A 26,266-nucleotide genomic window follows, 5' to 3' on the forward strand; every position below is an offset into this window, starting at 1 on the left:
GACGCTTAGTGATATGCATTTCAGCGATTCATTTTTTCACAATTTATCAAAGCTGGGTTTAAAAATGCAACTTAATTTATTTATAAGCACAGTAATTAAATGAATTAAAGGTGTGATTTTGCCAGTACAATACTGGATGTTACTTTTGCCTCTTCCAAAACTTTTTGTGGCCCGCATATTGTTCATTTCCTCAGCCACAGCTACAACTGTAAATCTAGTGGCATACTTTCATAACACTTTCCTCTGCATTGTGTAAAGGATAAATAAAGATTTACTTTATTATTATTTATGGAAGTTAACCACTGAAAATTAGCAAAGTTTTAACAAGTCAACAACTGTAACGCAACCCTTATTTAACTTGTGTTAGTTACGGTAACTGACATCAGCAATGGGCTGCTTCTCAATTCGACTGTTTATGTCAGCACAGGCAGTCCCCGGTTAACGGCATGGGTTCCATTCCGATGTTGTGACGACAAGCAAAAACCGCTGATAACCGAAAATCGGCAATTTTTGGAACTTATCATTGCCGATATCTGGAGACTGGCGCCTCTGTTAGGTATGTATCGGCACCAATAAGCAGAAATCGGCGCCGAAAATCACCAATTTTCGTTGCTAGACAAGCCCCACAGAACTGGATCGCCGATATCCAGGGACTGCCTGTACTTGCTGTTTGTTTATGCCAGTGTCTTGCATGTCAATGGAAAGAGGAAGATATGCATCTGCACATGATATAAGAAAAAAAACTTGAAAGATTTTCTGTACCTTCCACAGGAAGTTGAATGTGGGTATTTCCAACCATGTGTGGGGCCTCTTTACCAGAAGAGTGTCGTAAAAATATGCTAACTTTACCAAGTTATAAGTGTGTTTTCTTTGGTAAGTGTTTTTTCTAATTATTTTTTTTTTATTTTGTGAAATTATAATTACAGCTCACACAATATCATAACAGATAAGAACTAAAATCAAGTTTACCAACCTTGTGACTTTTCTGAGAATTCATTACCATTTACAGTATTACAATTAACCCTTTGTGGCCTGGCGACATATAATATATGTTTACTCATAGCTTTGGGGTGGATTCTGGGTCACACATATATATATATATATATATTATATATATGTTCAAGATTTTGCACCAAACAGTTTGAACAAATTTTGTGGGAAAAGTGTTCAGATCACTTCCTTGGGCCATAAATATTTACAAGACGTCCTTGGATGGGAATGGTGGACAACGTTCCCCTACGACATCTCAAGGCAAACTGATCTCTCTCTCCTGTACCAGCTAGCTATCAGAGTTGCCGGAAGAGTTGCCATGAGTCATTTATGGCCCAAGGAAGTGACCTGAACACTTTTCCCACAAAATTTGTTCAAACTGTATGGTGCAAAATCTTGAACATATATATATATAATATATATATATGTGACCCAGAATCCACCCCAAAGCTATGAGTAAACATATATTATATGTCACCAGGCCACAAGGGGTTAATTGTAATACTGTAAATGGTAATGAATTCTCAGAAAAGTCACAAGGTTGGTAAACTTGATTTACTGTATGAAGATCTGTATTTAACCAAATGAACTTTTGCTTCTAAACCTATTTATTACTTAAAAGCTAACTCAGATGTAATATACATTATCAATGGTACCCACTGAAACTGAGACAGGCACAGAAAGCCTAGCTTAGTGAAATCTACTGAAAATACATCTTGTACTATACATGATATAGTATATGATGAAATTTTTTAATGAAATTTTAATGATCGCATGATACGAGAGATCGGATGATACAAGAGTATATACGCAAATCAAGGTTCTTTTGTATGCTGCATATTTTTTGTTTCACATACTGTTTTCACTGGAAACAAACTGTGCTGTGTATTGACGAAGCAAGCTTGTTCAAAAATAAAAAAAATCCAGAATCTGAAAATTGTGGCACCAACCTCGTAGTCCCTCAAGAACTAATAGTGGCCGATTTAAAAAAAGTCACAGATCATGGAAGTTGTTGGACCAAGAAGTCAGACTGTACCAATACTAACTTAAAGTATCCATGTCTCTTTACAAAATTTTAAACATTAACCCTTAAACGCCAACTGGACGTATCATACGTCGACTAAAATTGTCTGTTGCGTGCTGAGTGGATCGCATTTTACGTCGACTACAAAAACTTCAACCTTCGTCAACTTTGACTCGACCGAAATGGTCGAAAACGCAATTGTAAGCTAAAATTCTTACATTCTAGTAATATTCAATCATTTACCTTCATTTTGCAACAAATTGGAAGTCTCTAGCACAATATTTCGATTTATGGTGAATTTTTGAAAAACTTTTTCCTTACGCTCACCCTAACTTGGCCTAAAATTTCAGAAATTCTTTCATCATTTTGTCGTAATTTTTGCACTGTTTTATATATGCCGTTACATAAAGTTTTATATATGAAAATGTGCACAATTTCATGTAAAATACAGCAAAATACAACCCATGGTTGTAGCTTTTATCAGTTTGGAAATATTTTCATATAAATCATGATAACTGCCAAAATTTCAACCTTCAGTCAACTTTGACTCGACCGAAATGGTAAAAATGCAATTGTAAGCTAAAACTCTTACATTCTAGTAATATTCAATCATTTACCTTCATTTTGCAACAATTGGAAGTCTCTAGTACAATATTTCGATTTATGGTGAATATTTGAAAAAAACTTTTCCTTACGCCCACGCAAATTCTTTCACACGTTGTCGTAATATTTGCACCGTTTATATTAGTCATTACATAAAGTTTTATATATGGAAATGTGCGCAATTTCATGTAGAATACAACAGAAAATAACTCATGGCTGTAGCTTTTATCAGTTTTGAAATATTTTCATATAAATCACAATAACTGCCAAAATTTCAACCTTCGTCAACTTTAACTCGACCGAAATGGTAAAACAACGCAATTATAAGCTAAAACTCTTACATTCTAGTAATATTCAATCATGTACCTTCATTTTGCAACAAACTGGAAGTCTCTAGCACAATATTTCGATTTATGGTGAATTTCTGAAAAAAAAAAAACTTTTTCCTTACGCCTTAACTCGGCCGAACATCTCAGAAATTCTTTCGCCACGCTTGTCGTAATGTTTGCATCGTTTTACATTAGTCGTTACATAAACTTTTATATATGAAAATGTGCGTAATTTCATGTAGAATACAACAGAAAATAGCTCATGGCTGTAGCTTTTATCAGTTTTGAAATATTTTCACATAAATCACGATAACTGCCAAAATTTCAACCTTCGGTCAACTTTAACTCAACCGAAATGGTCGAAAAACGCAATTGTAAGCTAAAACTCTCACATTCTAGTAATATTCAATCATTTACCTTCATTTTGCAATAAATTGGAAGTCTCTAGCACAATATTTCGATTTATGGTGAATTTTTGAAAAAAACATTTTCCTTACGTCCTCGCGGTAACTTGGCCGAACATCTCAGAAATTCTTTCGTCACATCGTCGTAATGTTTGCACCGTTTTATATTAGTCGTTACATAAACTTTTATATATGAAAATGTGCGCAATTTCATGTACAATACAACAGAAAATAACTCATGGTTGTAGCTTTTATCAGTTTTGAAATATTTTCATATAAATCACGATAAATAAAAAAATTCGACTTTCAGTCAACTTTAACTCGACCGAAATGGTCGAAAACTGCAATTGTAAGCTAAAACACTTACAGTCTAGTAATATTCAATCAATTGGCTTCATTTTTCAACAAAGGGGAAGTCTCTAGCACAATATTTCGATTTATGGTGAATTTTTGAAAAAAACATTTTTTTACGTCCGCGCGTTACGAATTCATGCATCATTTTGTGATAATATTTTCTCTGTGTTGCTTTGATCGTTTTACAATTTGTTATATACCAATATCATCGCAATTTAGTGTACAATACAAAGAAAAAAAAAATAACCCGTTAGCTTTAACCGTTTTGCTCACAGCGCGATTTGTATAAAATTATATATGAACATTTTTTTTCTGCTGTCATATATTTCAATATTTATATATGATAATGATATTTTTTTTCATTTCTGATGGTTGCATACTAAACTTCAGGCAATGACAAAAAAAGGAGCCAAAAATGAACTCTTAATCTTAAAAACTAAGCATGCTGTGATTTTTTTAAAAAAACTTTTTGTCAGCTTCGGCGCTAACTCCCGAACGCCGCCGGCATACGGGAGACGTTTTTGTAAATACAGGCTCGGCGTTAGAGGGTTAAATGCATTACTGAAGAAGGCATAAATGTATTATAAGTAAATAGCACAGTTATTTCTCTTTTAATGCTCATCATATGAGAGAGATTTTAATGCTCATCATATGACAGAGATTTTAGTGCTCATCATACGACAGAGATTTTAGTTATCTTAATAACTGGATAACTTGATTAATTTGGTTAAAGCTGATTCGTGTTTAATAAACATTTACATAACATTTCATGGAACCTTTCCTACCCTTAGTAAAATTTGCACTATAACATTACCAATACAGTCATACTTCGAACTTACATGAGGTTAGGTTCCAGAACCCCTCGCGCAGGGTGAATTTTCGCATAAGTTTGGCATGGTCTCTAAAAATGCTAATAAATGCTTATTTCTAAAGTTTAAACACTAAATATGACCCTAATCATGCTCCCAAATTATTAAGTTAACTTTTAAATGGAAATAAAGTTACTGTAAATTCATTTAAAAGTTAGCTTAACACATTACCCTTAAAAAAGAGAAATAAATGGTTTACATAAAAATTGAGAGTTGTAAGAGAATTTCTCTCTCTCTCTCTCTCTCTCTCTCTCTCTCTCTCTCTCTCTCTCTCTCTCTCTCTCTCTCTCCCCCCTTCCAACTGATCTATTTTTAGAATCGTCTCAACCTCTTTTTAACAACTCCTTTATTCTGCGTCTCTTTCTCTTTGTTCTGAAATGCTTTGTCGTGAACAAACAATGTTTTATATTTTGACTAATACAACTCTTAGTTATTATGTTTCTATGTTTCAGAACGTATTTGCAACACTAGTGCATTTACACTTCGTAGACGATACAGGTCAAATTAGATCAATTTAAACTATCTACTGTACAGGTAAAGATGTACAGAGGATTAATAAGTTGTAAAAATGTGTGAGCGCTAACTATGAACGAGAGAGAGAGAGAGAGAGAGAGAGAGAGAGAGAGAGAGAGAGAGAGAGAGAGAGAGAGAGAGAGAGAACCAACACGAACTGTAAAGAATCGCCTGGTTCAAGGTTGTCCTTACTTAAGAGTGAAATTATTCATCAATTATTATGGAGACTGGGAGAATAACGCACGAGAGAGAGAGAGAGAGAGAGAGAGAGAGAGAGAGAGAGAGAGAGAGAGAGAGAGAGAGAGAGAGAGAGAGAGAGAGAGCTTAATACATTACCCTTAAAATAAGAAATAAATGGTTGACTTAAGAATACAGTATAGTGTGTGACTCTCTCCCCCATTCCACCAGTCTATTTTTAGAAGTCTTCTCAACCCCTTTTTTACAAACTTTTTTATTCTGTCACTTTCTCTTTGTTCTGAAATGCTCTGTGTCTCTATGTTTTAGAAATGCGCATTTACAGTTTGTAAACGGTACAGGTAAAATAAGATCAATTCAAAATTATACACTGTACAGTTAAAGACGCACAGAGAAACAGTGCTGTAATACGTAGGTTGGCTAACTTTGAACGAGAGAGAGAGAGAGAGAGAGAGAGAGAGAGAGAGAGAGAGAGAGAGAGAGAGAGAGAGAGAGAGAGAGAGAGAGATAACATTTGTCCTTCCTTAAGAGTGAAATTTTTATTTATTATGGACAATTATTAGAGGACAGAGAGAGAGAGGGAGAGAGAATTACAAGAAAAATTTGACAACTGATTAGCAACACTCCCATTCTTGTCATGTTAAATGACATGTCTGACAGCTTTTGCCTTCCACCTTCTTACAAAAGATGAGAGAAGAATTTGTTTGTTCAAGATAATACGAATTTTGTATTATAGTTTTATTATTATTATTATTTAACTTTATTAATCTTATTAATATCTGAAAATTAGTACATATTATTACTTAAAAAGTTTATTTATCATACAAATAAACATACCTGTTTACATGTACCACAAAAATTCATCTCACTAAAAGAGAGAGAGAGAGAGAGAGAGAGAGAGAGAGAGAGAGAGAGAGAGAGAGAGAGAGAGAGAAATTTATTACTTTTAATAATATTTGTTATTTAATTTAGACATAAAAGCTTGAAAACTTATATATTACATAAAAAAATTAAACAAACTTTTTTGCAGGGTTTCTCAGTGTTCGGAAATGTTCGCGTCTGTGAAAAACTCGTGTATGACCATTAGTTAGGTTCCAATAAAAAATTTGTGTGTCTGTGAATTCGTGCAACTCAAATCGTGCAAGTTCGAGGTATTACTGTACTCCCAAGTTCAGCTGTATCACACAGGAACCATGTAAATGCACACTGAGACTTGCTTAACAACAACTTGGTAATGCTAGATGACATCTGGAATGTACTACTGTACTTGCAATGATTGCATAAATACAATACAACAAACATGAGAAAAAACAAACATTTCAAGAAAGTATGCCACTTTTCACCATCAAATCATGGATAGCATTCATCAATGTTAAGGTTATGAAGAAACCTTGGGCTTTAGCAGACTAACCCTTTGAGATTCTCAAGGGGAGTTGGGTGTCCAAAACCCATCTGCAGTAAAGCAGTCAGTTCTAGCTTATCATTTATGAAGTTAAGAGATAATTATCTTTTATTTCTTATAGTCAACTAATTTTCACAATATAATTTTGGTTTTATCTCATTTTGAAGCTGGATAATTATATTCTATTAAAAAGAAATACAGTAAAGGAATTTCTGATCCTAGTTGATTTATACAAAGAAAAACCTGCATAAATCAACTAGGATCAGAAATTTCTCTATTTCTTTTTAATAATAATTTTATGAACCTAATTAATATCTAAACTTTTCACATGATAAAATTACAATACATTTCCCTCCCAATGATATATAACTTCTAATCTTATCTATGCTTGTCTGCAATTTAGGAAAGGATGGAAGCACTCCACTGGACAACACCCTCCAAACTTATGATTGATTCTTTTTTCAATTTCCAAATGATGACATTATCAGAATCTCAAAGGGTGAAGTTTGCATGATGTGTTCAACACCACCAGAATCTCAAAGGATTAACTTGCTGTTACATTTAAAAATTCAAATGTCAAAATGCTTGGGAGATATAATTCTTTTAAAGTAAAATGAGTTCTTTCATGCAAACCCATTACTAGTACTACAGACCATCCTGTACATCAATGAAATACCAGGCACATCACTCCTCTGTTGAAAAACATTTGCAAAAGACAGCAGCCCTCTCATGCATTCCAAAATTCTATGGTCCTCGCCTGTCAATTACCACAGTTCTAGCACAGTTTGGCCAATTAGCAGTAGGAAATCAGCAAGGCTGAGGGGAAGGCGCCCTGATTATATGAGATGTAAAAAAAAACTTTTTCATTTTACAAGAAACCTTTCTTGTAATATAGCCAAATCACACTTTAGGTGGAATGGCAAAGAGCAGCTAGAATCACCTAACTGGCTGGCTGCAACATGAAGGTCATGTCTGAACACTTCTTCTCAGATTAATCCTTATTTAAGGTTACTGTTATTTACAATCCTTTTTCTGGAATTTCTATCTTTTGCCTTCCCTTCATCTATTCTTTTGACATTCAAGTCTTTTCGAATACAGTCTCCCTATCTTCTTTAAGGTCTTCTCCTTTGTCTCCCTAGCACTTCAACTTCCATGATTTTGAATCTTTCCTAGAAAAAGGAGCAATAAAATACACAAAATAAAGTTTCTAAGCCCCACTTATCATGTGAGTTCTATGATTGCTACATTAGGGTAAGTTTACAAAATAGCCCGTCATTCATTCTCTTTAGTCAGCTGAAGACTCTCCTTCCCAACCATCATCTTTCAAAAACATCTAACTACAACTGCTTGTATTTTTTATAGCATAGTCACTTGTTTCGTCCTCAAGGAGTTACCCACCATGGTGACTAGGCTAGTATCAAAAAATGTTTTTCTAGCCTGGTCTTGTAGCCTGGTATTGTGTTGTAATGAAAACACTATGACGCATAATAGAGTCTAATGGACTCAAAGATAAGAGGGCATTTTCCCTTATCTTCAGCAAAGCTGAACCCAGTTTTTCCTACGTCAAAAAATGCAAGAAGTGACTACTGTATTGCGCATGTGTGTTTGCCATCTTGCGTATGACCAGGGGAGGCAAAAGACCAGCTCCATTACTCTCTGCTGGTCAATGTAGGATGATCCTTTCCCCAAATCCCATGCCCTTTGTCAGGGAAGTGGGAGGGTGTTGAGGACTCAACAGCGACTACCAAAAATAGGTTTTTCCTACCTCAAAACCTGTTTTTTGATAGCGTAGTCGCTTGTTTCGTCCTCAAGGAGCTTTATAAAAGATATTGACAGGTGACAAAAGGCTTAAGCTCTCAAAATTCTGATCCCAAAAAACCCAAAGAAAAAACATTTATGGTCCGAGATCAAGCCACAAATTTCAAGCCCTATTCCTTATTCCGAAAAACCTTTGGGGTTTTGGTAACAAGAAATGAGAAACTAAACAAGAACTTGCATTTTTAGGATGAAGTTCTGTAGTGACTTACCTAAGTATGCTGGGTGTGACTGCAGGAAAAATTCTTTTATTCTCACAGTGATTGACAAAATAAAAGATACAATTTATAAGAAAAGGAAAAAGCTTCAATGAAGAGACGCTAAGAATTTCAAGATGAAAATAAAAACTGCAAAGTGTGACACATGAGTACTTTGGCAATTGGTTAATGAAGACCTGAGGATCGTGGAGCAAATGCACAGAGCTGCTGTCTACTGCCATCTTCTTTTCTACAGAGGACTGATGTGTCAGGGATTCTATTGATGCATAATGAAATGGGCAATAAGTAATGGGTTTGTTCTGAAACAAAGTATCCTCAGAAGAATTCCTATAACGACAAAAGAAATTTTGAGACATGCATGAAAATTTCACATACAAAGATAGTCTAGACAACAATACAATAACCAAGGAAGGGTACAAGCAAAGAGCTAAATCTTCAAAACATCTAAAGCGATGGTTTACTATGACAAAATATGTAAGAAAAATGGGGACATGAGAAAACACTTTACTATCTTGAATGCTACTTACGACAGAATGCCTCACTAAATAAAAAGAAAATAAATCCAACATAATATGTACTAACCTTCTCCCATGTCACAGATTTCTGTGGTTGGTTGAAATAGCTGACGCAGAATAGGTTTAGATACATATGAAGCTAGGGGAGTCCCATGATGAGGAACACTGTAAAATACCACAGCCAACGTCTGCTTTGCCAAACTAGTAAGAGTTAGTTGATCTTGACGAGAGTTTCTGTCTTTTACCAATTCTTCATTTAGTTGAAACTGAAAGGTGTAAATTTGCAGTTATTTACTACCTTACTGAAATTCAGCGACATTACGCAGAAATAAAAATCCTTTTTTAGCCATGGTTGTGGCAGATGAAGCAATACTTCTGGTCTAGATATCCTATTGGAAATGGTCACTTTATATATTTTTAAAAATTTTATTGGTAAATTTTAATATACTTTGTTTTACCACTTCACTTTAAAGTTTAAGAAGAGATAACCGTGGTAGATACAATAGACTTAACTGAATCATGAATGTTCATTACCAACCTAAGGAAGGTCTCCAGTCTGATGAAATCAACTAAGAATTCCAAGGCAATAACTTCTCTCCGAAGTATCTAAACCATTGAGTAAAAATATAAGGTTTGCAGTTTGTACAAACATACATAATTAAAAGTATTTATTCCATTCTGACAACCTTGATTTAACTGCCAATTCTTTCTCCCACTCCTTTCAGTTGATACAAACCCGTTCCAAAATTTCCCCAAAACAAATGAGTGTATACTATGTTTGAATCTCACAGTACACTCATTCTTTGTTGCAGTACAGTAATAATAAAAGGGGGAGCAAAGAGTGGTTAGCACAAATGAGAACCCCCTTCTGAGTTTTAACTAATTAACAACTTTTTAGGTACATAGTTAACAGTAACAATAAACTGATAAAAAATGTGAAATTAATTATACACATATAAAATTAAAAGCACAAATTAGACTGAAGCAAGCAGTGTGAAAGAAGTAATTTCCTAGAACAATTTAAAATTTAATTGCTCACAGACTGACACACCTACAAAGCTGGTGACTTTCATCACTTGACTAAGAACTAAAGTGAAAAAGAGCTGAAATAAATTATGATTATATAAGGACAAAATAAAGGATTATCAGGAACAAGAGATAAAATAGCAATCCTGTTACAAACAGGGAACAAAGCTACCAATCGCCTGCTATTTCATGAAAAGAGGCAGGTAATTGTGACATAGCTAAATTATAGTGTCTACACTATATATCATGAGACTACCTTTTTCAGCTGACAGACAAAAGCCTATGAATCTGGGAGCTTTTAAGATGGAATTATTAGGTATTTATGCACCTGATGGAGTTGGGAAAAAAACATTGCTTAAAAATTTTGATACAGAATAAAAAATAAAACTACCTAATTCACTATAATAATCTATTTCATTATAGCAATGCAGAAAAGTATAAAATATATAAAAAAAAAATAGTGTAAATGTATTCTATGAACCAACTACAATAGTAACAGAATAACCAGTTACAAATGAAACTGAGCATAGCAAATCCAAATGAACTTCATGGGATGAAGCTACAACAAATAACAACTTCTTATACACCTGCACACAACAAAAGTTAACAAAATAAATGGAATTCATTTGTGAACATGTTTAAGAATACTGTAATATGCTCAGAAAAAATACCTTTAAACACACATATTTTCTACACAGGTGAACTGCAACAATATAAAACCAATAAGAGATGCCACTACATAAACTCAACTGGATACAGACCTGTTTGAAATCATTAACAATTATGTCTTTAACAATAAGGCCTCCCATTGAGTGAGAAATCCATACAATTGGACGATCTCCTACTCTTGCAGCTTTTAAAGACTCTGCAATACATTCTGCATGCTGAGATATGGTTTTCCTAGAAAGTAAAAGAAAAAAGCGACCTTTAACAACTTATTTACAATTAATACAACTATTCTTTTTCAAGATGGAAAATACATTTCCAGTGAAGAATCATGTAAGACGAAAGCTGAGATTTATAATTTTACTGGTTTTTTCCTTTTCAATTACTTTTCACAATATACAAGAGATATATCGAACATTTAAAAAAAAATATGAACTTGAAGTGATCAAAACAGCTAGTAACATACAGTAAGTTTAATAACAAACAACTCAACATAAAATCTTCAAATTTTCAAGATTCTCTTAATTTTGGATAATGCCCCTCGTCACCCACTGCTTTTAGATGATTTCCATCCAGACGTTCAAGTTGTTTATTTATCCCCTAACACAACTTCATTCATTCAGCCAATAGATCAGGGAGTAATAGCAAATTTCAAAAAAATACTACACTTGCCGTACGTATAGGCAAGCATCAAAGGAGATAAATGACTGATGTGACCTTACGTGACTTCTGGAAGGGTTGCAACATTTACAATTGTGTAAAGAAGACTGATGCTGCATGGCATGAAGTAAGTGACATCAATATGAATGGAGTGTGGAAGGCCTTATGCCAAAATTGTAAATGGCTTCAGAGAGTTTAATTACGAAGAGGAGGAAAAGGTAATCCTTAACAGTCTCATTGACACATGTAAAAAGTTACAGCTTGACATAGGGGAGGACTTTAAGGAACTGCTTGACAGTCATTCAGAGGAGTTGACAAATGAGGATTTGATGGAACTGGAAGGAAAGTAAAAAACAGAAGACCATAAAGAAGAACTTGTTCCCTTAAAGAAGTTTGAAACAAAATTGATGGCTGAGGGATTTTATCTTCTAGAAAAAGTGCTGGCTATTTTGATAATCAGGATCCCAATGTTGAGAGATTATCAAAAGTAGCAACAGAAGTCAATGATGCTTTCCAGTGTTATTGTATCATATACAACGACCAAACATACTCCACTTTATTCCTACAAGGGTTATGTTCATGGCTGGTGGTATGGGACATACCCACTGACAAAAAGCAGACCGAGCAATTCGCTGTGGCACACATAATCAGTGGGTCTTTAATAGCTGCCCTATAGTGATATAAGGAACACATATTGATTAGAAACTACTTGGCACTAACCATCTACAATCACTGTGTGAACAATATACTCAAGATACTACAGGCTAGCTTGGTCAAAGTGTGTAGTTATGGTATAATGTTATAATAATAGTTATCCTTACAATCATGGATACTACCATAAATTTTGTTTTCCTCACAAATGTTATATGTGCTAATTATCTGTAATAACTTAGGCAGCACAACTAACATGAATAGGTTAACTTGGGCACAAGTACTGTATGTAGCCATACTGCTGTATACTGTTAGCCATCATATGGGTTTTTGTCATCTAAGGCAGTAGTCATGTATTAAATACCAACTGTAATTACTAAATAAATTTTTGCCTTAAAAGTAAATTCTTGAATGTTAAGCCATTCCATTAGGCCAAAGCTAACTGTATACTATAAATCTAATTTGCAATTTTATGGTTTGTTTACTGGGCCTAGGCTACTCGCAAGCCGCTGGTATATAATTTTACCTTAAAAGTAAGTTCTTGAATGTTACACCATTCCATTAGGCCAAAACATCTTGCCAATTTATGATCTGTTTACAGGGCCTAGGGTAAAAGCTATAGGCTACATATGAGAGTACTTCAATGAAAATATTTTGCCAAGGGAAAAATTTTTTAAAATAAGCTAGGCGCATATAAATTATTAAGTACAATTTCAATGCCTGTTATATGACAATGTAAAAGTTTAATAATCACATAGGAAAACAAACATCACATACATTTTACCGAGTGACGCTGCCAGCGGCGGAGCAATACCTGCTAGAAGTAGTTCCATGAAGGAACACATCATCTACAGTGGTCTGATACAAGTTCCCTGGCATTAATGCTAAATAGGGAATATTATCACAAAAAATTATTCAGTTTGGTAGTTAAGTAATATAATTAACAAATTGGTTTCACTTAACACCATGGTTTGGAAGTTGAACATGACTGAAAATTGGTTACGACTTTACATAGCTAAATGAGTGCTTAGGCTATTAATAATAATAATGGAAGTAGCCTAGCATATCTGCTAAGTAGCCCAGATGGACCCTATTAGGATCCCTAACTACTAAGATAGAGGGTCACATACCTAAACTCTTTAAAAACAAAACTGTTTAAAAGTACCATCAAACCCCGCCTATTCACGATTCGGGATTCGCAGCTTCACCTATTCATGGATTTTTCTGTAGAACTTATCCCCGAACTGTTCGCGAAAAATTCAGTAATTTGCGAATTTTTGTGTCAAGAAATATTCACTAATTGCTGTATTTTCATGTTATTTTTGTATTTTTTTCAAGCATATTAAATATTTAGGTACTGTACAGTACTTAACTTCCCAGTGTCTCCCCTATGTACTGTAAAAAAGAAAGCAGGACTGCTTCAATGCTGTATGAGACAAAAGGAATGTACCTGAATGTACAGAGGTATCCTGAATAGTTTTCACACTTAGCTGTAAGCCATATATTTTTAAAGGTAATGGTTAAGATGACTCTGAAATGATATTAAAGCATTTTAGATGATAATTTGAGGTATGCTATTTGGTGTAGAATGATAGTTTAAGGTATACATTTGGTGTTTGAACTATTAAAATAGGCAGTCATAAATATTTTTAGCGTGAGGGTTTCAGTACTCGCGGATTTTTGGTATTCGTGGGTAAGTGTGGTCCCTATCCCCCACAAAAACTGGGGGTTTACTATATTAATTTAATATAATTAAACAATGTCAGCTGGCAAAGACAGTAGTGTCAACAAAAATTTAATTTTCACCCTGCGGGAGACACTGGCTCCCAAATTCAGAAAAATACATTATCAGTTAAAAACTTTTAAAAATAAAAATTTTCACTGGGACTTAATCCTATGTGCTTAGCTTGCTTCATAGTTTGGTTCTTCCATGGCGACCACTAAGGTCTTGGAGCACTTATACCGCACCCATTTTAGATGCGTCCTCATATAACAGATCCAAAAGAACAATGAGAGTTGGTCTGATGTGAGGTGTGTTGTTGACCCAATAATGAACAATGCGCAGGGCACCGGTGCCACACCTGCAGGTTGATGATAGGAATGGAACCTTGGCAGCCACTGTAGACAAGAGAAAGAGCCCTCTTGCCTTGAGTCCTATGCTCTTTCAGTGTCAACGTGCACTATACATACTGGCCAGACCAACTAAAAAAGAATTCTTTGAAATTGGTTGGTCTATCTTATGAAGCCCATCTAGGACCATAAGAGTAACTCCTTTGAGGATAACCAGCAGCTACACTATCAAAAGATACATACTGAATTATTGAGAAGTGAAAGGTAAAAAAAAAAATCCAAATACCAAAAAACTTATGAAACATGGTCAAAGCCTGGCCATGTACCTCAAGGTTTCTCTCCACATACATACATTTTAACCATTTGCTTTTCACAATTTGGTCTCTGTCTAAAATTACCAAAAAGACCAACAATCTAATTTTTAAGAAATTCTACATAATTTCATGATCAATTTCCCCTACATATACACAAAATTCTAACACAATTTTATATACCCTTATAACTTTTTACTTACCCACGTGCCTGTATGGGATATTTGCTCCCTGAAATTTGCCATTCTGCATCAAAATCGACAGCAAGAATTCTTACAGGTATCGTGAGTGATGGCATTAACCAATCTATAGGCCAACAACAGGTATACAGTGCATCAACATCTGCAATACAAGAGTTTCCCCTAATTGCTTCTGCTGATTATACAAATTTTCATTTATTCAACATGGATAGATAATACCAATTAAATATACCAAACAAATCATTATTCTATAAAGTTTCCATTTCTATTCAAGTTAATAAACACAATTAGACCAGAAAAACTGAGTTCTGGATTGCTCTTTAAATCTGTAATACAATGGTTAATGAAAGGTGAGTTCTTTATATCATCTGATTACAACACTGCCAGAAACCAGATTTGCAACAAGTGGAAGTAAGGCACTCAATTTAACCTTAACTGAACATCTATTGATGAAGGACATTATTACTCTGTGGATCTCCAAATGTTATTCTGTTTGGGTAGTGATCTTCATACTAAATTAATGATGATAACTATGAACTTAGTTTAATTTAAAGTACTTACGTACTAGGATTATTTCTCAAGTAGTCTCCTTGGTTGAGTAATTTAATTAGAAACTTTTTGGAAATTATTATTACTTGCCATAAGGCATGAGTACTACTCATGAGTTTGATGGCACAAGAGTGATGTAAGCTAGGGTCAAAGTGCTAAAGAATGAAGATGTCGACATGGATGATCTGGTAATAACAATGGCTTATGAGTAGGTGTAAGTGTGAGACATTATCAAATAAATCTAGGTGAATGCTGATTGGCACTTTCTGAAATCTGCATTATCAGTTTTAATTTTAGCAACAACAACAACTGGCCTTAAGAGTCAGTATGGAGAGTAATTCCCCTTTGGGAAACTAGTAGTTTTTGCTAAAAGTCACCACCTTAGAGAAGTAGAGAACAATTTTTTCTGCCTCTATCCTTTCTCATTCTCTAAGTGACAGGCAACTTTACATGCTTGAAACACCAGCCTCTCATAAATTTTCAGTTAATCCAAATCCTTCCCATGCTGAACACATTCTTAGACACACCAAAATAAGATGTATTTTGTTTCATCAAACAACAACTTTGCCTTTGCAGAACAAAGCTTCTTTTTCCAGTCCTTGATGGGATAAGGAGACTGGACTTGAAGTACCTTGAAATCACAAAGAGGAAGCCTGTCACTGAACTCAGTATAGATGACTATACAACATGTTTGCCAACCTTTGGCCCCATTCTCAAGCTTTGTATTAGTATTCAACAACTTCACACTCATTTTACTATGGCACAGAAGCCAAGGTTTCGGGACTGTTCTTCGCATTCTTGTCATCCAACATCACCAACACTACCATCATCCTACATCACAAGTCTTTTTCCTGATGTGCAAGATAAGACATTTGAGGATTCTTTTCATTAATTTTTTGCCTTGAAACTGCAGAGTAGGTGCTGGGTCCAGTTTATTACTGAATTTGTTTTTGAAGGCCAATTTGTTGGGTGATGCTGGAAGGTGCCTTTGACACAATTCAATTTACATCTCACTACAATGATCATACATCTTTTATCACATGTGCCTTTTTAAAAGCAAAATGTGGCAACCAAAAGACTCACAACATAAGATGGCCAGTTTTACCTCCTTTTCTGCAGTCTCAGTATCAGAGTTCAACAAGCATGCCTTCAAGGATTTCTTATCCACCAGATCAACTTCACCTAGATTTCATCAGTTACATTTTTAGCTTAGGTATGTGGGAGGGAGGGGGATGTGAGATTCAATGATGAAGTCCCAGGCAGAGACTTAGGTGAGAATGGTAATCATCCTTTGCTGGTTCTATGTTGGTAAGGACTTGCCTTTTAGAATTTGGTATATCATAGCAGGAAACCACAAAAGATCCATGGATAGTAGTTACTAGTCAGTAATTAACTCCTCTTGAAACAAACAACCCCTTCCATTTTCATTTAAATTGTGAATTTTGGGGCACATAGCAATGGATCTGAAAGATTTAAGGCCTTGAATTGCAAGATAGTTTCATGACTGAGAAGGCTGCTCAAAGAAATGCAGACCAGACAGTCTGGTATCTAGGGTTGCCTGTCCACAGTACCAAAGGCAATGGGAGACTGGAGACCAATTATCTTCTGTGGCCAGCTGATCCAGCTCATAAAGTGTGCTCCTTCAGGATGGAGACAGTGGAGTCACTTAATTTATCAGAATATGAGACTTTCCTAGTATCTAAGAACATCAAAGAGCATTCCCACATCTTTATGCATTTGGCAAGAACAAAATGTCTTCTCTTTATTTACTGGAATAGTTTGCCAGTTTCAAGTCCTATGTTTGGTCTGGCAATGGTTTCACAAAATACAATGGGTCCTAGACATCAATGTCAGCATGTGGGCATCACATCTGTATGGAATGCAGATACTCATCTCTTTATGCTGGTTGTGCACACTCTTTGAAAGCTTGAATTTCAAGTCAATGGCCCCTGTAGACTTGTTCCATGTAAATAGGGGTTTATCTTGTGAATAATAACAATAATAATAATTTATAACATACTTAGTGGAGATCAGGTAAGACTACTTTATTTTACTATAATTCTTTGTATAATATTGTACTTGTAGCTTTCCTTCTTGTATCTCATAGGTTCCACTTACATGCTCACCCAAACACATGATAGGTGAAGCACTTATGGAATATACTGCCAGATCTTTAACTTTGAATTTCTCATAATTCTATTTCAAATAGGATCTCAAGTGTACTTTACGTAATGCTGCTAACTCTCTTTTTATTTTTCTGGATGTCTTCACTCCAACTCTTTTTCTTCTTATTTGTAATTTCTCTTCTGCATACGCTCTTTCTCCCATTCTTTCCTTTGAATTTTTCTCTCCTCACTATCTTTTCCTTCTCTATATTTCTTCTGCCTCTTTCATCTTCTATCTATTCTGCATAAAACATTGCATACAGGTTTCCGTAAGGAAAGTCACTCGAGTCTCGTGCTGTGATTTTCAGTGCTGTGTAACTGCAGTATAGTTCAGTCTTCTAATCAGTGCACTCAAGTAACACTGGATTTGGTCAGTACTTGAATGGGTTACCAACAACCAATGCCTGAGAGTAATATGTTCACTACATAACTGGTCTCAAAGTCAGTATTGTTAAGCAGCACTGGGTTTGGCTAGCACAGTAAGGCCTACAGCATATGGGGGTGCAAGGCTTACGCCAAAAATCAAAGCATACACAGGAGTCTAGAACCAGCAGAATTGGGTCACAAGGAGGTCTGAGAAGCCTACAAACTGAGGGAGCGCAATATCTGTATCTAGCTCCTGACCATTCCCTATACCATATGAAATTTTCTATAAGAAATTAAGCAAAACATTTAATTTTTCACCTGCCCAACTACTATATACTTTTGTCCAGTGCCTTTACTGAATTGTCTATATTCATCTTTCAATGATATTAATGCAAATGATTGTACAATAACTTTAAGGGTACTGCACCTTCATCTTCATCATACTATTGTTAGAAATAAGAACATTGTTAGTACTGCTCCCATAAAAATTATGATCAACTCAGTTCCTGGGAACTTTGTTTACTAATATAATAAGTTCTCCTCTTGTTAAGAATTCTTCCCAACACCTGCATGTTACCTACTCTTCTAAATTTTACTGACTTACCTTTCAAAAATCTATGTAAATTTTTGTCACAAATATTTGGAATATTGTTGTCAAAGTATGTAACAAACTATGTCTAAGTTATACTTTTTAATACATACTTGTGTTGATTACTGTTACTATATTGTGCTTGACACAGAGGTTTATAATGTTCTTAAATATCCTTGCAAATATTGTTATCACTTCAGTGGAAAGAAAATTTCTTGTGAGATACCTTCCAAATGTCCAGTTAACAATTTTCTACGCTGCTCTTGAGATATAAGTGGTTTGGATTTTCCTTGGTCATGTTCACGCCAGGTCCAAGATGCAGAACCCTTTATGCCATGCACAAGAATAATATCTAACAAAGGATTCTCCTGCTGGAATAAAAAGATGAATAGCAGGTATTTATATATTCCATCGATAGCATTTACTTCAAAATCCACTTATATATATGCATCTTAAATAACCTCAACTGATAAGCTATGTCATTAAGACTATTAAAAATATATACAAGTATATTATATACAGATACGTGAAAATGGAAATGAAGAATTTAACAAAGTTATTAGTAGCAAAGTTAACAAAACTGGAAATAGAATCATTATACTGTATAACATGAGTCATAAATTTGTCAGTCCATAGCTCAAACAATTTTATATCTGACAATATAACAATAAATGGAAAATAGTTTTCACACATGGATTTACATATCATCATCACCGGGAATGAATTGCACAAATAAAAAAAAGTAGGGATAAAGACAAAGAATAAATTGTTTTAAAGTATCCTTTAACAGTGTAACGATTTTTTCTAACATTTTAACAATGAGCAGTTAACAGGCTTGTAATCACAAATTAATGAATCTCTACATAATAGCTAAATCATTTTTTTATTCTATCTCCTATGGCCTTAAAAAAATCTGAGTGGTTGCAATCTATTGAGATTTAGGGATTCAAAGAAATTTTCCATTAATTTTTCTGTCATCCAATTTTTCTATTCTTTTTCATATTAATGAAAATACCACTATTTCAATCCAGTTTGTAGATGCTCAAACTGCAGAACTACTAATAAAGACAATTATCTAAAATATAAATGTTTGGCACACTAATTTTGTTACATCCCAACCCCATAACCCATATATACCACATTTGTGGTCTTCAAAATGTTTGTAGTGTGGTGCACATTATCACAATGAACCTACGAAATCCATCAATCACCTGTCTCACTCTTTGTATAACTACAGGGCTACTAACAACCGAATTGTTCTTCCCAGACTGTTACTTTTACTGCAGGATTACAAACTAGTTATTCATCCTATTCCTAATTCACTTATACTTTTAATTTCATTCTTACAATCTTTTCTCCTTTCATACACGATAAAAGTGTGATTGATATCTCATCAGCTACTCATCCACTGCTAGTCTCTACTTTCTGGACTGCCAGTCTTGCAGTTAGTAGTTACTAATTCTATTTAAGTTCCTTCATTCATTTTATAATTACAGTTAATACAGCTTTATATAAAAAACTGGTTTTGATGTAGGAAAAGCCTATTTTTGGTAGTCGCTGTTGAGTCTTCAAGGAGTTGCCCTCTATGGTCTACCAGAGCTCCATGGGTGACCACACTAATGTCAAAGAATTCTCTTATACAGTAGCTATTCTCGTGGCCGGGTATTGTGTCAAGGTGATATAATGGACACAACGATAAGGGGGCACTTTCTCAAATCTTTACAACAAGGCCGTATACCCAGGTTCTTCCATCATCAAAATCTGCTTAGAAGAGGAAGTGATCAATGCACATGAGCAGTCTGCCGTAGTATCAACAACAGACCCAATGCAGAGACCAAGAAGCATTACTTTGTTGGTTAATGTAGGATGATCCCCAAATCCCATGCCTTTTCATCAGGGAAGAGGGAGGGTTTTGAAGACTCAACAGCGACTACCAAAAATAAGTTTTTCCTATGTCAAAACCTGTTTTTTGATTGTGTAGTCGCTTGTTTTTGCAATAGGTACCTACCAATCTTGGGTGAGTAATTTTCACGGTAGATATTTAAAAAATCCATACATGACGGTCTCAGCTCAGAAAGGAGGGTGCGTAGACAACTTTCCCTCCTATTGTCTGGGACAGAACAGTGGACGGTAGTTGAATTGTTGTTGAAGTAATAGGAACCAATGCCCGTTGGGCCAATTTGGAGCTATTATGTAAAGCTGTCCCTCAGAGTAACTGACTACTGCCAGCTACTTTGAGGACCTGCTTTATTCTGTTTAAAGTATGATGGGGAGAGACAACAGGCCATGAAAAGTATCCCAACACAGTCCCAGCAACTGAAAGCGTCTGCTGGCGTGAGGTGGGATTTTTTTCAATTTATTATAAAACCTTTTGACTGTAGTTTGTTGACCACTGCTCTTATGTTTTCTCAAGCACTCTTCTCTTGTCGGTCCCCAGATCAACCAGTCGTCTATGTAGGCCATTAGTTGTATTCCCTCTTGTTTGAGTTCTCGAACAACTACCGTTGCTAATTTTGTAAAAAATTCTTGGGGCAATGTTTAGCCCAAAGGGCATGAACCTGCACGTATCTTTCCCTATCCGGAACCTTAGGAAGGGTTGGAAGGGAACAGTGATAGGGACATGCCAGTATGCATCTTTCAGATCTATAGAAACTGTCCATGTCCCTTGTGGAATGATTAAACGTACTTGGGCAACAGTAGCTATCCGAAACTTTTAGCAAACAATGTGCTTGTTTAATGCTGATTGTTCAAGGATCACTCTACATTTGGAGGAATCCTTTTTGGGGACACTGAAGAGACATGCTTGGTGATGAATATACTCATGTTTCTCTATGGCTCCCATTAACAGGGCCTTCCTGCACGTAATCTTCCAGAGAGGGGTCTGGTTTTTGGAAGAACCCCTTTACAGGAGGGGGAGACATGAGACCATTTCCACCCCAACCCGTGTGAAAATGATGCTGTGTCCCCAAGGGGAAGACTTCCATTGGCTGTGGTGCCGTCAAAGTTGACCCCCAACCATACAAATCCTATTGGTATCCACCTCTTCCTCTGCCTTTGCTCTTGACAGGCATTCCAAGTGCTGCTTTTCCTTCTTCCTTATAAGAGGGTCTTCAAACCTTGTGAAAAGGATTTCTTTGCTGCTGCTGTTGTTGTCCTTTGTAGGGAGTTGTCCCTTCTGACCACCTACCTGTCTTTGAGGAAAAAATTTATGGGGTGACTGAAGGCTTATAGGATTTTTTTATCATAGCGAGCCTTTTTGGGTTGGGTAAAGGGAATTTCGGGTTTTTTGCTTCCTGAATTCCATTTTCTCCCGGAAAAGTGTACACTGTATAATTCTGCTAGTGGGCTCACTCGTTAAGTTTAGCCACAACAGACTCCTAAAACAGGTCCTTACAGAAGGGGTCAAAATGTAATAATGAAATTACATTGGGAAGTGACTTGTTGCAGCCCTCCAATGTTTCCATTGGCGCTTTTATGTGCCACTCTCGAAAGTCATTGAGAACTTCCCATAGGGCTCTCATAAAACTTTTGGCCACAACAGCAAAATTATTCTGTAACCTTCTGGAAGCCTTTTGGAGGCAACTTCCTGCAAGGTGGTAGAGTGGTAGAAGTTATAACACTAAGGAGGTGGGTCCTAGCATGAACTTCTGCCAAGGCTGTCCCCTCTGAGATTCTTCTCACAGGGGTCACAAACTGCTGTGTAGCTATGTCTAAAAGGAGGATTTTTCCTTTTCAAAAGGGAGTTGTAGCATTGCCCATTCCTTGGTGAATTTCCCGAAACTGGGATGACTGTGGCAAATGATTTTAATTCTGCCATTATCTCTTGTATTTTAGTCACTATAAAATTCTGAAAATCTGCCCTCACATGATTAATAATTTTGAAAGTGAAGGGACAGAAGGCTGGGGCTACTTGCTGAGCAACTTGGGGTCTTATTCAAAATGGAAATGGAGATCTATTTTTCACTGACCTGGTAAAGGGTGTCTTCTATAGCTTTTAATACTATAGGCACAGGTAAGAGAACCGTTCTGTTAGTGGTTTCTCCATGTTTGGTGAAGGTGGCACCAGATGCCATCCTGTATTACGGAATGCTGCCCTGTCTCTAAATTCTATATGTACAACTTCAATCACAGTTTTTCTCTCATTAATTAGATACTTACTATTGGGAGAGAAAATGCACATTGAGGAGTCTCGCCAAGGATTGTCAGCATCATCAGGGGTGAGTACTGGAGTCCCTATTATGTTTTGATCTGAAGTTTTGTATTCCAAACTGACCATTTTGTTGTTTCCAGTTGGAATTCTAACATTAGACCTTGTTTGGGCAGCATTTGTATCTACTGTATTCTCACTTTTTGGTTACAGGATGCAGTACTTTTACACTTTGGGGTGTACATGAGTAACTTAGTTTCCTTAATTTCTTTTTCGGAATCATGCATCATGTCCCTTATATATTGCCGTTCTGTGGCAAGGACATCTTTGATATTACTATAATTTCCTTACGGAAATGATCAAATGCCGTAAGCTATACACCCCTTTTGGGGGAGCTTGCGTAATCTGACTGAGCTTCAACAACTGAACTGTAACTACCTGTTAACCAAGGGGCAGAAGTCTTGGGTGAGTTACTATACCCTTCCGAAAATGTAGTCACTTCAGTCGGAGTTAGGTGGATCCTAGTATCCCTTTTGGGGGAAAGATCCTGTTCAGCATCAATAGCTGCAAGGGGAATAGAATTCCTTCTGGAAGGTTTCTCCCATGGCTAGCTGAAATTTGTCCTTGATCTTTCTGGGTTCAGCAGGGCCATTTCAGTGGCAATTTCCATGTCATATTCCTTTGTAAGAATGTCACCCCCATGTAAAGATGATTCCTCTACTTCCTCCATGGGGTTAACCTGGGAGGTACCAGGGACTGATGTTACTGGGTTATGGCCCGAACATAGATCTTTTTCTGAGAAAGGGTTAAATATCTGCTGCCGGAATGATACAATCTCCCCCTTTCTCACCCCTACTGAACCCTAAGACCATCGAGACAGATTAAAACAAGCTGTTTCGTCTTTAAAACTTGCTGCCAGGAACATACTACAAATTTTGCACACATCTGGTGACCAAGCAAATTTTCCTTGTTTTTTACAAGGGCTATGCTCATGGCAGGTGGTATGGGGCACACCCACTGGCAAAAAGTGAACCGAGCAATTTGCTATGGAACAATTGAGCTGAGGGTCCTGCATAATGGTGGCCCTGTAGTGATATAAAACAAGTTGTTATTAGAAACTAGTTAGTATTAACTGTTTTTAATGAGGAACACTCCTGTAGTTCCTCATATAGTTTCCATATTACAGGTTAACTTGATTACAAGTGTGTAGTTGTAATACAGTTAATTAAATATCTACGTTAACTTAAACTCTCTAAGGTTTAGGTTAGTTTTCATCCCTGTGTGTGGCTATATTACTTATACATTGTTAGTACTTTTGCAATGGCTATGTGAAATTTTAATTCTTATTGTCATGCTATTCAGACTAACTGCCAGGAACTAATTTGTTTACTAACCCAAGCTCCCGTTTGATATGGCTTAGGTTAATGCTTCTAGTATAATTTATGTTAAGCTAAGAATAGAGTATTTCTTAGAAGGTTCTCGCTTAACCTATTCTAGTCCACTGCCTATTCTAGGCTTATTTAAAACTTAAGGATATACACTACAGTGAACCCCCCGTATTCACGGGGGGATGCGTACCACCACCCCCGTGAATAGCTAAAATCCGCGAATACTTAAAACCCCTCTAAAAACACTTAGAACTGCCCATTTTGATAGCTTAAACCAAGAAAAACCCTGTAAAAATGCTTATACCTGAGTATTTTAATAGTTTTATCACAAAACGTGCATTTATTCATGAAAATTATATGAAAATACAGTAATTAGTAAATATTTCTCAGTGAAAAATACCGCGAATGAGCGAATTTTCCGCGAAAAATGGCTAGATATGTTCCACAGAGAAATCCGCGAATGCGTGAGTCCGCGAACCATGAGAACGCGAATACGGGGGGTTTACTGTATACAGAAAATAACCCTCTTAAAATCCGGTTTTCTGTTTTATGTGGCCAAGACTGACTTTTTATCTAATATTCGGCCACCGCTGTTTTAGGCTAATAGTAGGATATTCCCCTAAAAAGGGGTTTCTACTCAATCTGGTTAGGCTACTGCCTGTTCTAGGTTTATATCACCTTTAAGGATATAGGCTACATAAGACCCTACTAGTAAGTAACCTTGCAGATAGGCTACTGAGTCGTAAAAACTAAGTTGAGCCAAGGATACTGTTTATATATACAGTAATCTTAGGCTTATTTGTTCTTTCTTAGCCTAGTATAGGGTATTGCCTAATCCAGATTATTATAGATCACTCTTAATTGTATAGGCTATATAAAAACAGAAACTTACTAACATGTAACCTTATAGTTAGCTACACTATCACTTACTCTAATCAAGGCTATTGTCTAATCAGAACATTTAACTCACACTTAAGGGTATGGGTTACATAAAACACATTTACCTTAGTATGTAGCCTTAAAGCTAGGCTACCATCTCATACAGCACAGATTATTATTTCATTTAGTCCAATGATGGGATGTTTCATAAAAGTTATCACTTAATATAAGGTACTGCTTAGTCCTGGATTGTTTAGATCGTGCTTCAGTGTACAGGATTATATAAAAAGAAAAAATCTTACTAATATGTAGCCTTACAGCTAGGCTACCGATTTATTTTGCCCAGATACTGTTATTATCTGATCCTGGGGTCACTAGTCTACGCTAGGCCACTTAAGGATATGTAATCCTAGGTTATAAGCTGGGTCACTTAAGGAAACGTAATCCTAGGTTCGAGGCTACAGACAGCATCTACTATTAACCTAATCTAAATTATTCTCACTTATACTGCCTAGATTATTGTAGACATCACATAATCTGAAAGGATTTTCTATACAGTATTAAAGATAAGTTGTGGAACATTTCTTTTAGTTAAAACATTTAGTTAGAATGACAAATTCTTTAAAACAATTTGCACTTTACAAACTAGCAATCAACAATGAGCAAACGCCGACCACTGATGGCAAGAAACACTAGGTTCTGCCTTTCACACACAAATTAATTATTAATTCCAAAAATTTCAAACTAAAATTTTAACTGGAATTTAATATTAAGAACTTATCTTGCTATTTTTGATGTTTCCATGATGCTTGCTAATGAAATCAGAGAAAAATTTCGAATTTTTTCAGAGCACTGGTAATAACAAACTTCACTGCGTTGATCAAAGAGAGTAAAGGTTCTTGGTCTCCGTGTTAGGTATATTGTTGATACTACAGGAGACTGAGCACGCGCATTAATCACTTCCTCTTATAAGCAGGTTTTGATGATAAAAGAACCTGGGTATACAGCCTCGCCGTAAAGATTTGGGAAAGTGCCCCCTTATCTTTGAGTCCATTATATACTGCATCAAGTGTTACAGTGTTTATCCCTATGACACAATACCTGGCTGCGAGACCAGCTATAAGAGAATTTTTTTACATTAGTTTGGTCACCCATGGAGCTCTGGTAGACCATGAAGGGTAACTCCTTGAAGATGAAACAAGCTACTAAACTATAAAAAATGCCTTTATCCACCCCTTTTTTGCAATTTTATTCTGTTACATTACTTCTTGAGAGGAATGAATCAAACCTTCCCCCAATTGTTTCCTAAATAGTTTTTTACTCAGCCACAAAGTGGCTTTACTCTCTCTTTACTATGGGAAGGCTAAT

The 26,266-nt window shown here is 35.8% G+C and overlaps 1 protein-coding gene across 19 annotated transcripts in view; it reads right to left on the reverse strand.

Moving 5' to 3' along the window:
• The window catches only part of LOC136829379 (protein SERAC1-like), a 63,805-nt gene that overhangs the window by 11,044 nt on the left and 26,495 nt on the right, over nt 1–26,266 (reverse strand). For 14 of the 19 annotated variants that reach the window (XM_067087833.1, XM_067087841.1, XM_067087846.1 and 11 more), the window contains 4 exons: nt 18,711–18,855; nt 14,819–14,957; nt 11,019–11,157; nt 9,299–9,497 (listed from right to left, as the gene is read on the reverse strand). In XM_067087833.1, the coding sequence (XP_066943934.1) occupies nt 9,299–9,497; nt 11,019–11,157; nt 14,819–14,957; nt 18,711–18,855 (622 nt within the window). The remainder of the gene's footprint in view (nt 1–9,298; nt 9,498–11,018; nt 11,158–14,818; nt 14,958–18,710; nt 18,856–26,266) is intronic. The other 5 variants (XM_067087836.1, XM_067087843.1, XM_067087847.1 and 2 more) reach the window with 1 other exon arrangement.

The sequence above is a fragment of the Macrobrachium rosenbergii genome, chromosome 44 (genome assembly GCF_040412425.1).
Source record: "Macrobrachium rosenbergii isolate ZJJX-2024 chromosome 44, ASM4041242v1, whole genome shotgun sequence".
Lineage (NCBI taxonomy): Eukaryota > Metazoa > Arthropoda > Malacostraca > Decapoda > Palaemonidae > Macrobrachium > Macrobrachium rosenbergii.